Source organism: Dermacentor silvarum, chromosome 1 (assembly GCF_013339745.2).
Source record: "Dermacentor silvarum isolate Dsil-2018 chromosome 1, BIME_Dsil_1.4, whole genome shotgun sequence".
Lineage (NCBI taxonomy): Eukaryota > Metazoa > Arthropoda > Arachnida > Ixodida > Ixodidae > Dermacentor > Dermacentor silvarum.
The window spans coordinates 77,427,208-77,440,549 of NC_051154.1; the positions used below are offsets into that span (position 1 = coordinate 77,427,208).

At 46.1% G+C, this 13,342-nt stretch overlaps 1 protein-coding gene across 1 annotated transcript in view; it reads right to left on the minus strand.

The window, feature by feature from the left end:
• Positions 1-1,758: 1,758 nt before the first annotated feature.
• Positions 1,759-13,342, minus strand: part of LOC119430988 (glutamate receptor ionotropic, delta-2) — a 46,450-nt gene continuing 34,866 nt past the window's right edge. The window contains exons 2-8 of the mRNA XM_049664233.1: positions 9,870-9,970; positions 8,273-8,363; positions 8,027-8,188; positions 7,625-7,778; positions 4,922-5,139; positions 2,987-3,270; positions 1,759-1,993 (exon numbers count right to left, since the gene is read on the minus strand). Coding sequence (XP_049520190.1) covers positions 1,759-1,993; positions 2,987-3,270; positions 4,922-5,139; positions 7,625-7,778; positions 8,027-8,188; positions 8,273-8,363; positions 9,870-9,970 — 1,245 coding nt within the window. The remainder of the gene's footprint in view (positions 1,994-2,986; positions 3,271-4,921; positions 5,140-7,624; positions 7,779-8,026; positions 8,189-8,272; positions 8,364-9,869; positions 9,971-13,342) is intronic.

The window sequence follows — 13,342 nt, forward strand, 5'->3', positions numbered from 1 at the left end:
CCACAAGTGCACGGACCCAGAAAGTCGAAAATGCCCCCGGAAAGACATTCGTGAAGGATTATTCACTGCAGCCGTCCTTCAGCGTCTGATGAGTGCTTGCACCTGGACAAACAATGAGAGACACTTTGATGGCACGTATTAGGGCACTGAGGCACTTCAAAAGCAAGGGGTGCCCTTGCTTTTGAAGTCAAGCCCTTGTAGAGGTTTTGTGTCTGCGCTCCTAACATATTTGTGATATTAAATAAATTTGATTTGATTTGAAGTCGTGTTGGGCAGCAAGTTTTGTTTTGATTCAAGAGCGACTCCAATATGCACACTGAAACTTGACTAAGCCTTAAGTTCTTGCGCCGTGGTGGTTTGTAATAGCCTCTGTGGCTCAGGCCATTACAGGGAGGAAAAAAAATATTAATGCATCAACTATAGACGCGAAATTACCAACACTCCTACACATGAGCCGTAGCACCTTCGCGTTTACTGATGTATCTGCAACAAAGAGTAGTTCCAGATCGGCTTTTCACGTCCCGGCGCCCAATGGAGTAACCGTTTGTCGCACAGGGCCTCATCTACTTCTGCAGAACTGTTTGGAATTGTTCAAGCCACGAAGCTGTTGCATTCTGTTGCAAGCCAATGAATCATGTTTTAAGTGGGTATAGTATACTCTGGGTCATATCAGTTGTAGATACATTGACTACATATTATCCGGTCAGCCAGTTCAATTTCAATATATCCCTAGTTACATCGGTATAATTGAAAACGAGGTAGCTGACTGCCTGGCGGCTGTTGATCAGTGCTAGAATGGGACGACCCACCGGCAAATTCATTCCATTGGATGCTAAAAACAAACTCCGTAAGCTACGCAGGAAATTGTCTGAAGGCCTGTGCATGATTCGACGAGCGAACCAAGATCACTGTTGTATGGAGTACACCCTTTTCTGCAGTTGTCAGTAAATGTGAAAACTGGCCGTACATTTGATGCCATCGCGCACCATTTACGACTGGACGTTGCCGATACACCTCGCTTTTTGCGCTGCGTGAGAAACAAAACAACCTTTTAGCTGCATCTACTCTGACACCCGGACCGCTTCTGTTGAGCGCTATATTATGGACTGTCCGCAACATCATGAACAACGATTCCATTCACGCAAGAAGTTGAACCAGTTGCGCAGCCGTGATTTTTTTTTCTTTTCTTTTTTTTTTTTTTAGCGGACGTACTTGGTCGACGGCTTTGCCCCGCTAAACCGAGGTGTGCTTCAATTGTCCAACGGAATCTCTTTGCGTAGAGCAACACTATTAATTCAACTTTGATTCGCGTTGGTAGCTTTAGTTTCAAACTCTGCTTACACTTTTTGTTTGCTTCAGATTTATTTGAACAATATGACATTCGTATGTGCATGTAATTAGTGTCTTTATTGCTAAGAATGACGAACTATAATGTTACACTCGTGCTGAAGGAGTATCTTGAGTGTGATTTCCGCTTGGCGCCAACCTCACCAGCCCAACATCCGCCGACGCCACTGTTTGGCCGTGACATGTGCTTCGAAAACCTTCCTAATAGGTACAGCGGTTACAGGAAGCTCGGTGGCTGCTGACGCGTGCTTCGGAGTGTCGACTGGTCACTTGTTATGTCGCAGACCACAGTTGGGGGTAAGGACCAGCCCCTGTTCTCTTTCGTTCCTCTCTGGTTTCTTTTCTTTTTTTCTTTTTTCTTTATGGCTGGAAAGGCGCGTGGCATCGGCGGGACTTTTCGGTCGAGCCGCTTTACTCTGATCGGACGCAAGCCCATCGGCCCAGACAGAGCTCGAGCGCGCAGACAGCCATCGCGATCGCCGAGGAGGCCAGGTGAGCGAAGAACAACCCGGTGAGATCCTGGAAGCGCAGGGTGTCAAACTGGTAGATGCTCGAGCGCTGGTTTCCGGCGAAGCAGGCGCCTCCAGGTGGCTCTAGTACGTGGGACTGCAGCGCCGGCACACCGGCCTCCATCCACCACTTGACCCTGCATGCGGAGAGACGGGCGCAGTCTATTGGTGGCTGCGGGGCACGCGTCTAGCCACCTGCTAGAAGCGGACTTCTAGCAGGTGGCTGCATGTCAAAACTCACTGCAGTATAGCGTTGCATCAGTGAATTACGGAGAGCAAGAGAAGCACAGTTGTTGGACCGTGTCGCTTTCTCTCTCTCTCTCTCTCTCTCTCTCTCTCTCTCTCTCTCTCTCTCTTGAAGCGCCGCGTTTAACAAAGTAATTCAGCAGTCCACGATGGTGATTTTGCATATATTTTAAAAAATCCGAGGACACCTAAGCACTACGCCGCTGAGCGGTCCTTCGAGTTATGAACTCCTCGTGGGCAAGCGAGCGCGTTGAGACGCTTGACGCGTTTTGATTTGGCCTTTACCGAGGCGCAGTTAGAACGCAGGCGAGAGCTTGCGTGGATAAGGAACGCGCAGATAACACAGTCTTCCGAGAGCGAAAAGCGAGGGTGACGTGGCGTCGCGGCGATGCCTTCTCCCCTCACGCAACGCCTGGCGCCCTAATGCAGCAGCAGGTGATTCCTTTCGCCCGCTCTGCTCCGTCGAGGCGCTCTCGGGACGAGTCGTCAGAAACAATGGCAATGTGAGCTTAGGTGCTGTTTCGCTGCTACGGACGACAGACGCGAGGCTTTTTCGCTCAATGAGCCATTTGACGCTTTTCCATCAATATTTTCTTCCACGGGCCCATAACGCCGACTTCCTCTATGGGTCTGCATGCACGCGTGTGTTTAATGGAGGAAAGGCTGCAAGGTGCATGCGATGCTAAACAAGAAGAGATCAAAAGAAAGCATGCGCATGCACTGCTTTTTAGGCCTTAGGAACACAGCAGGACAAGTTTCAGAGCGCACATACGAGGCAAGCGCGCAACCATGATGCTGACAAACATGCACGTCCTGTAGGAGGAAACCTGCCCGTGTCCTATACAAGTATCTGGCATCTCCCAGCGTGCTGTACGTACAGTTACCTTTTGTTCAACTCCTGGAATAGGTCCAAGGGAAAGTCCTTGTTGGCGACCCAAACGCTCTTCCAGATAAAGAGCGATCCCTGGCTTATGTAGAAGCGACCCCGCAGGATAGAGCAGTAACGCTTCAGCTCGTACTTGGACGCATGTTTCCCAACCAGCAAGACTGCTTTGTTCCGCAGTATATCCTCGACGTCGTTCTGGTTGTACAGTACGGGGACAGCTCTCACGCCTTGGTGTCGTTCCACCATTTCCTGTATCTGACGGTAGACTCCAGACTTCGAATACTGCGCATAGAGAGTACACTTACTATATATATAGCAGCTGCCGCTTCAAGAATGAATTTATTTAGTTGTGGTCGTTCGCTTTCCTGAGCGGATTCGTCTTTGTGAAAGCGCACGTTCACACGCACGCACGCACGCACGCACGCACGCACGCACGCACGCACGCACACACACACACACACACACACACACACACACACACACACACACACACACACACACACACACACACACACACACACACACACACACACACACACACACACGTCACGGAGTGGAAGGGCCAACGATTTTTCTTTGATTTCTTTCTTCTTCGTATCTTTGGGTTGCCCCCCCCCCCCCATTCTTGGACCATTTGGTATGATGTGCCCTATCTTAATTGGCCAATCACCAAGATTGAGTATCCGCCACTGTGACACAAGGTGTGTGTGTGTGTGTGTGTGTGTGTGTGTGTGTGTGTGTGTGTGTGTGTGTGTGTGTGTGTGTGTGTGTGTGTGTGTGTGTGTGTGTGTGTGTGGTGTGTGTGTGTGTGTGCGTGTGCGTGCGTGTGCGTGTGCGTGTGTGTGTGTGTGTGTGTGTGTGTGTGTGTGTGTGTGTGTGTGTGTGTGTGTGTGTGTGTGTGTGTGTGTGTGTGTGTGTGTGTGTGTGTGTGTGTGCGCGCTATACTGAAATATCAGAGAATACAAAAAGCGCAGTTACACTTTTTATTCGCTCTTGTTAGTTCACAGTGTGCCCACACTAATGTGGTGTGCCAGTGCACTGGTCATGTATACTATATATGACCACCAGACCAATATATCCCATGTACCAGATAGCTTGCTGCACCGCATCATTGTCACCTAAATACACACACTCTCTTTCTTTTCCTCTTCCCTCCCATTCAGTCTTGCCCCAAAGCAGAGTAGCAGGCCAGGCACAAAAGTTCTCCGACTAACTTTTCCGCTCTTCTCACATAAATGTTTTCTCCCTTTCGTTTCGAAATGGTTAGTGTTAGTCGTTTATTATTAACATTTATTATTTACACCGAACTTCAGTGACTACGAGGAGGAGGTGTGAGCGGCGGGTAAATATAGCTCACCCAGATTTCATAGTCAGTCACTAGCTCATCGTAGAATTCTATCCAGCTTAAACTTTATGAATCAGTTTTTGTACTTGAGTTCTATCAACTTGAAGTTACCGTACCAAGTTCTGTTTAAAATACATGGTTGTCTTTTTTTGACACGGCGCTTTCAAACGTTTATTACTGCCTTCTCACAATAAATGATTAGACCACCGTTAGTCACATAACGAGCACGAGTAGTCTGTTCTTCTATGCACATTCGCCTGTGGGAACAATCTGTCGGAAGCATATGCTGTTTCCTCTACCTAGATCAATCTTTGAAGTCGATGTCAATGTACAGGACGTCAACTTCTGGTTTTAGTATGCCTACATATTCCCATCTGCAGTTTTGCCTCTGCGGCATGTCAGTCTGACTGCGAGCATCTCTTATGTTGTGATAGTGGTTACGTACGTTGGTTTTTGTTGTTTTTTTATAGCCTGTGCGTTCTTGCTTGGGCATGACTAGTATGCAGAAACGAAAAAAAAATCACATATTAAGAGAACGCGATGATTCAATCAAACGCCCCGACTAGTCCAACAAGAAACCTTCGTAACCTGCAGGATGGTGGCGACCTGCGTTCCAGCGGGAACGAGAGGCTTGAGGTGGGGATGCTTGACGAGGTCCTCGGCAGAATCGATCCGGGCGAATGAAGCGTGCACCGTCAGGGCGGCCACGATGAGGGTGGTGAAGTACGTGCTGATCACCAGGCTGGCCAAAAGCCACGCACCGATCACGTAACGCGAGATACGGCGGCCATCGAACGTAGTTGTACCTGCGAGTCGGCGGTGAGTGGGGTTCCAGCTACGGGTGGACGTTGTGAGGAAGTGAGAAACTTGTCAGACTCGGTACACGCTCGACACCATGTTTCCTTACTTCGCTCATGACAACTGACTCTATTACCAAGATCCTCTGTCGAGCAGAAGAAGCGTGACACCCTGGCTTCGCAGGACCGGTCAAAGATCCGCTACGACGGTCGTCGCCAACATGTATATTTTGATCCTGGCGACCTTGTGTGGCTCTGGACGCCTTTACGGAAGAGTGGCTTGTGCCAGAAGTTCTTGGCCCACTGTGTTGGGCCCTACGTCCTACTCGAACGCCTCAGAGAGGTAAACTATCGCATTGCACGCCTCACAAACAGTGGACGACACTCGGCTAAAACCGAGGTCACCCACGTTGCCCGCCTGAAGCCTTACAATCCACGAACGACTGACTGACTAGCCCGGCGGGCTTCGTCTGCCAACGGAGTCTGCCAACCATGGAGACCGGTAGAGAAAATAAAGACGACGTTCGGCTGGCTACCTTTGTACCGGTACCGGAAAACGCCAACCGTTCCGACTGATCTGCCTTGCATATTTTAAGTAAACGCTTCGCGCGTAACAATATTACCTAGTGTGTGTTACTGCATTTCGTCTCTTTACTGTTCTATTGTATATTTTATTTTTACTGCTTGATATCTTGTTCAAATGTTGTATTCCTGGTGCTGGCTGCAGAGCTTCAACCTGCTCCCTTGTTTATTTTTGTTTACGTTTTGCCTGTTTTGTGAAACTGTTTATTTCTTTTTTTACCCACCCTGCTATAACCAACGCCACCACTCACGTGAGTGGTGGCGCTGGTTTTTACAAAGACGCTTGCGACAACGCTGTACCACCTTTACAGATGCAATTCTGGAAGATCGGAAAATTCCCTGGTAAGAAATCACAATGTCCAGGTGGCTAGTTAAAAAGATTCATTAATCAACTTTTTAAATCTCCACTTTAGGGCACATCTTGCAACTGCGAAATTGAAACCGAGCTACAGTGAAGTCATGTCTGCTTATCAGAAGTGCAAAGAATCGCACCACTTTCTAGACATCACTCCTTAATCTTCCCTACGATACATTGGTCTTCTAGTTAACAGGTTCCAATAAGCCTTCCTGTAGCAGTTCGGGGCAATCTTAACTAGAACGCCAATGTATATTTTGGCAGATTCGGGGACAGATATGTTGAAAGTTGCGCTGTATTCTTTGCCTTCACACAAAAAGATCACGTGCACGTGATGCCTGCGGAAGAAAGGATGTTCCACATCCGCCGTCAAGCTAGGCAGTGGTGGCGCTGGCTAACACTCCCAGGTTTAGTTCTCGTAGATAAACATAAATACCCCAGAAAGTCGACGGGAAAACGGGGCCGCGTTAGCTCAATTGGAACTTCGGAGAACAATACCGAAAACGTCAAAGAGAAGACTTCGACAGACGTCACGGAGTCCGCTACCTGCCGGAGCTATTCTACCGACACAACGTCTGGTTGACAGACCTCAAGCGCAAAGCGACAGTACAAGCCCCAGCCAATGAGCCTCGGTCCTACTGGTGCTGTAACCCATGGTGCTGTACGCAAGAACAGGACCCAGCTAGTTGGCTATTCCCCTGCTAAAACCAACGCAGAAAGTGTCTGTATAAGTGACGGTGTAGCAGACGCCCATTCGTGTTGCCAAGATACTTCCCACATGCATACTAGAAGTGGGAGGTGCGTGAAGCCGCCTGCTGCAGCGAACTTCGTTTGCTCTGTTGAGGAGATCTTGTACATGCTGTCATCTAGCAAAAGCGGGGAGACATAGTTCCCCGTGACTGCGCGTGGTCGGTGATCTGGCAGAGCGTGTTCTTCTTCTTCTTGAGATAGAACACGTCTGGGAGACTGTTAAACGTGTGCGTATGTGACTCCTCGTCTGGCCGTCTCGCTCTTCCTTCCTGGCTACAACAGTAAGAGCATCGCACGCGTAATGCAAAGACGGTGGGTTCGTGCCCTAGCTGCGGCCAGTTGTTTTTTCATCCACTTTCATTTCCAATAATTAATCATTTCTCTAATTAAATTAATAAGTGCAAGTAATTTTCCCTATGCTGTCCTTGGTGTGTTTGTTTGTTGGCTTCTTATGATACAATTTCTGCTAAGCAGACGTGATTGGACTATACTACTCGGCTTTAATTTCGGAATTGCAACATGAGCCCTATTGTTGATAATTAAAAAGTTTATAATTAATTTTTGTTAGCAATCTGGGCACTGTCATTTCTTCGTGGAGGAAATTTCATAGTAAATAATAATTTCGTGCAGGTAAAATATACCTGGCATACATGAATGGATACGTGTGTGCGCGTGAGTGATCGAGTATACATGTGTGCGTTCCACTGGTGGAGGAAGGAGCGAAAAGTTAATGCAATCGTTGAGTCACAGGTCGTGCGAAGCAATCTTGATTTGGCTGTTGAATGCAAGCAAGAACGAGCCACCTACCTTGTCCCAAGAGGCTGCTGATCAAGGCCCAGAAGATGGAAGCAACCTTGCCCGCTTGCTTTTGAACCTCACCGTCGGCCTTGGCAGAAGTGTGCTTCAGCGCAGGTATTATGAGGCTCAGTGCAATCATCGAGATCAATAGGCAGACCCACGTCTGTAACCGACCCATCAGGCTTGTGAAATTTGTGAACATCATTCGATAGCCTTGCTCACCAAGTATCTAGCCTCGAAATAAACCACGGTTAGCGCGTTGTCGATATTACAGCTATGAACACAGTCGCGCAAATGTAACGCCATTTTAAACGCTATAGACAAACGCTAAGCATAACTTAGTGAACAGGTTAAAACGGGGTCATTAAGGAACGTTTTCTGCCGACTTCCATGAGAGCAATGTCCACTCACGGTTAAATCAAATGCGCTGAGAATGCCGAAGTTTCCAGTGGCAATGTCTTCAACTCCACTCGTGATTCCTATTTCAGGGTAGTCGAATATGTCCGAGATGAGAAGATCGTCTCCAAAAAAGAAGTCTTCCATATTGAACGGGCCAAATCCAATGTTCGCTCTCTGAAAGAAAGCCCATTTATGCATTTAGCCCGGAAAGCTGAATAATGTGGCAACGAGGTGGCAATAAAAGCCTCAACGACTTACTTTTAGAACCGTATCCCTCAGCATGCCCGCGTACACGCCTTCCGGACTCTTGGAACCCCACAACATGTCTACAGGCTTCACGATGTCGTAGCTGAAAGTATCCAGCACATACTGCATACTTTCCGTCCCAACGTTTGAGCGTCGGTGTGAGTTGTTCTGATTTCCACCCCGTGAACTGATTCACGTTCGGTCAACCACCCTTTCTCTCTTCACGTTCTTCCTGTCTCTTTCTGTTTACCCATGCCAATGATCATTATGAACACACAGATATCAACGTCGTCTCAGATACATTCGATGACACATATTATTGCCCGGAAAACTTCCCTTTTACACTTCCACATCTAGCGCAGAACTGTGTGCGGAAAGAGAGAGTGAGAGAAATAAAAGAGAGGAAAGGCAGGGAGGTTAACCAGACGCACGTCCGGTTTGCTACGCTGACTTGTAGAAGGGCGTATAGGGATGAAAAGAGAGAGAGAGAGAGAGAGAGAGAGAGCACAGTTTCGCGCATATTTTAAGGTTCGCACCGAGTCTACACACGGTCGCCAAGACCAGTCGACTTGAGCTACTGCAACAGCGCTTTCGCGGCTTTCTGTGCCACTGACGCGTACGGCCATGGTCCAAGCTTGGAAAAGCTAGGATCTCCATTTCCGAAAGTGGTCTAGAGTCCAGCCGGTTCAATGCTGTCCGGAGAGCTTCAAGCTCGACGTCGTACTTAGGTGGTGGAATCTCTTCTGATTTTTTTTTAACAGGGACAACGTTATAAAATGTTTTAGTACCATTCGAAATATTTGCTGAAAGTGACAACACTAGCAGGGCTGTCAGGGTAACATATTGTTTTTATTTATTTACTTTGTTCATTGCGTTGATACCAGAGAGAGAGTCAGAAGTTCTTTTTTTAGAAGGCATACATACTTTTGTCGGCGTGCATTGACCGCTGACACGCTACTCTGAATACGGAGGGGGAAGGGAATTAAAATATTTCAGAGTAGAGTGGAAGAAAGGGAAATAAAAATAAATATAATACGAGACTAGTAAACCTAATCATGATATTTACCGCTGAGACAAGGGCTAAAAATTCAAGATTTTCGATATCTCTAAAAGTAGACCTTCTTTAAAGCTTTCCGAGAAGACCAATTGCTGAGAGGTATTGGAGCAATAATCCATGGGCCGCCGCTGTTTTCATGGGCAAGGCATAGGACCTAAGATGCCACGAAACGTTAGTGGAGCGTGAGACGTTTAAAACAATTCAAGTAACACGTGTTTCGCTGTCTCTAAACTTCAATACCAAAATGCTTGTACCCTTTCTGTTCACACTGACAGCGACGCGGCGAACGCCCGGCTGCACCCGCCTCTATTTCGCTTCAGGTAGCGCAACACTGAGCGTCGTACCGCCGGTTCTTTTTCTCAACAGCGAAGTCCGTCGTGAAAGTTCGCTCCATGCATTTAGTCCAGGCTTATAAGTAGCTTAGCCGCTTGTAACCTGATCGTGCTCTGCTGCAATGCGTTAACACTGCTGCTCCTGGAGTATTAACAAGCAGGCTCCTGTTGCTGAGGCTATAGAGACCAACTGATTCGAGCAAACTGTCGACAAACTCACCTGATATTTAGGGAGGCCGTAACATTGTCCATGACCGAGGCCGACAATCCGTAGATGCGAGTTTTGCCGTTCCTCTCGTAGTACATGATAAAGGGGGGAAACTGCAGGGGACGGCAGTGTAACGAAAGTGAGTCACAAAAACAGTTAGCACTGGTGGGCATGAGAGCTGCATGGCTGTACAAGATACAACTAAGACTATGCAGTTATACCAGCCGGACGCTTTATTCTGACGCACAAATTCCGCCACGGCAAGTGAGAGTTGAACGAACGGCTTAAATGAGCTAACCGCTCAGGAGACGAGAAGAGATCCATTTTATCACGAATGTAAAAAATTAAGAAACAGCGGTAACGGAGACGGCAGACAGCCTAGTCGAGTCGAAGCAAAATGTAATACCGTAGCCGCAGACGCCTACCGGTACACACCACGGCTTCATCACGCGGTGCCAACAGCTCCGTCTTGCGCGGCGCCAATTTAAGTGCTTCGATTTTGGATGATGATCGAAAGGCCCATTACACCGGCGTGTGATCAAGCAACAGAGAGCGAAGCGCCAGAGAGAAATTTAAAACAAAGAAAGCAACCATCCCTATATTGAAAGTATGTGCATGTGAAAGTGGTGTGCACGGGAAGCTAGCATTCACGAGCAGCATCGCGCGAATAAGGTGACTTCCATTATGAAGACGACAGTTCACGAGTCAAACTCTCTGGAGTTGGCGTCTCGGGATTTGCAAAGCATGACTACCCCCGTCCTGGCCGGACTCAGCTCAAAGTCGAGTGACTTAAGACAGACGTAAGACGTAAGCGGCGAGTGACGTAGGACAGGATCATTTTATAACTAAACACACCTACAAGCTTTTAGTGCAGCGTAGACCGTCTGTTCACCTCTATACAGAGGTGTGAAGGTGCATAGCACGCCTGAAAGTACGGCAACTTTCGGAAAATCGAGACTCTTAAAGAACTGCAGCTGCTGAGAAAACCGATACATACATACATACATACATACATACATACATACATACATACATACATACATACATACATACATACATACATTACATACATACATACATACATACATACATACATACATACATACATACATACATACATACATACATACATACATACATACATACATACATACATACATACATACATACATACATACATACATACATACATACATACATACATACATACATACATACATACATACATACATACATACATACATACATACATGCGCGCGTTGTGTGTGTGGGTGTGGGTGCGGGCGTGCGTGTGCTTAAAGTTCTCAAATAATTACGGCGTTTGATTTTGATACGTGCCGCCTCTCCTTCCCTGGCCAATGGAATTCGCTGATACATATCAGATTACATCTGTGATAGTAGTTTTTTAACATTTTATCATGTTCAAGCTCGCTTCAATCTAGGTGATGAAGAAAAAAGAAAGCCTAAAAATCACCACGTCTTGCGCTTTCCGAATTCATTTTTAGGGGCTATACATGAAATTTCATGTTCTTTCTGAAATTTGCTTGTGTCGCACAGTAGTTTTGCATGTGCTGCAACGCTTTCGATTAAGCAACTCCAAATAATTAGTTTCCACAATATCCAGCAGGTCAAGTAGCCTGCCATTAGATTACGCATAAATTCGTTTTAAAATGCTGCGCTGGCTAGCACATGATCTGATTTATGCGTATAGAAGGTTTCACTTCTATCTCTACTTCGAAATCAATCCAGCGCTGATAATAACAGCACTACTATAATATGCTGCACGTCTTCTACTTCTGTGACCGCGCTTGCAAGCATCTTCTGCAACAAATAGTACATGATGAGCTGATAGAAAGGCTTATGTATCTCGGCTCCGACAGGACTGCATAGTCAAATGGATTAAATCATACGTCTCTAACAGAATGCAGTTTGTTGACATCAAGAGCACAAAATTACAGAGTCTAATCGTAATGTCAGGTGTTCCGCGTGGCTTTGTGCTTGTTCCCTGTTCTATTTTAGTGATATGATGATGACGTTGCAGATATGGTTTCGCGCAACATAACAGTTGGCTTTTTCGCATACGACTATCTGATGTATTCAAAAGTAGCGAGTCTCGAATCTCACGACGCACTTAATTCGGCGCTGCGTACGGTGAGCGACCGTTGCAATTAGTGGGACACGAATATCAACTACAGGAAAATTTACCATGTTAGACCAGCAACGAAACCTAAGGACATATTCTCCTTTCATTACGAAATATAAATACATATATGCGTCAACACATGCACGGCATCTTGAATACTTAGGTGTTACAGCATTGGATATTCTTAGCCAAAGCTCATATTAATAATCTTCTGAAGCGCAGAAGAAAAAAGTATGCATGTTAAGAACAAGATGGAAGTATACCACCTTCAAAATACAAATTAGCAACACATTTAACTCTCGTTTGGCCTACATCATAAAGATACGGAAGCTTTTTGGGAGACCAACCGGAGTTACTTAGGTTGGTAAGTTAGGATATGACGAAAGGAGAGTAGTCAGGTTTATTTTATCGAGAAATAGACTAAAGGACTGGCTGAGTGATACGTTGGCCGAACTTAATTTGACTTTACTTTCTGATAGGACTGAGCTAGTGTGTTCAAAACTGCATTATTTGATAAATAGGAATCCATTTAATTTTAAGTGTAGAGCTCCACTTACAATGGTGGTCGCTTACAGGTAACCATACAGAACACATATGCCCATAATGCCGTGAATAAATCTGTTATGGCGATCACACATCCCCATAACAATGAAAGATTCTACTTAATTATGGCATAAAGTTGAGCTAGTTGTCTTGAATGTTTTGGCATATTACGGCGCTGAAGAAACGGAAATAGAAAACAAGAAGACAAGTTCAGCGCCGGTTATGTATTCTTTTCATTGTATTTTTTTGGCACTTAAGATAAGCGTTGAAGTACAATTGGTCTTCTTACTTCGGTTTGAAGCGCTATTGCTCAGTAGTCCCCCCCCCCCCCCCCCGATAAACAGACATCTGTGAATTCTTCCGCACTTGCCTTTACATTTGTACTGAGCGTCTGGTTCCTGATTTGTATATGCGATTGTGCCTGTCGTTTTTCTCTTTTGTTGTTTTTGTTGTAAACCGCTTCTTGTGCAGTTGACCGAGTTCTCATTTATTCTGAATCTCTGATGTATACATTTGTTTTGCAGGGTTCTTAATGTTTTCCGTTACTTGCTTTTTATATAGCAACTTATGCACGACTTCTAATTTACGCAGTGTGTGCTGACATTGCAATATCAGTGTGTTTGCAACTTTGGAACGCAGTCGCATTACAAAGTTAATAAAGCAAGTACATAAGAAGGAGTGACCTTTCCAGTTATTGATTATCGGTGTTAAAAAGGGGGAAAAGCAATGTCCTGCAGGGTATGCATTTCGCCAATGCGTTACTCACAGGCCTTATTGTGCGCAGGTTTAAGTAGTATGC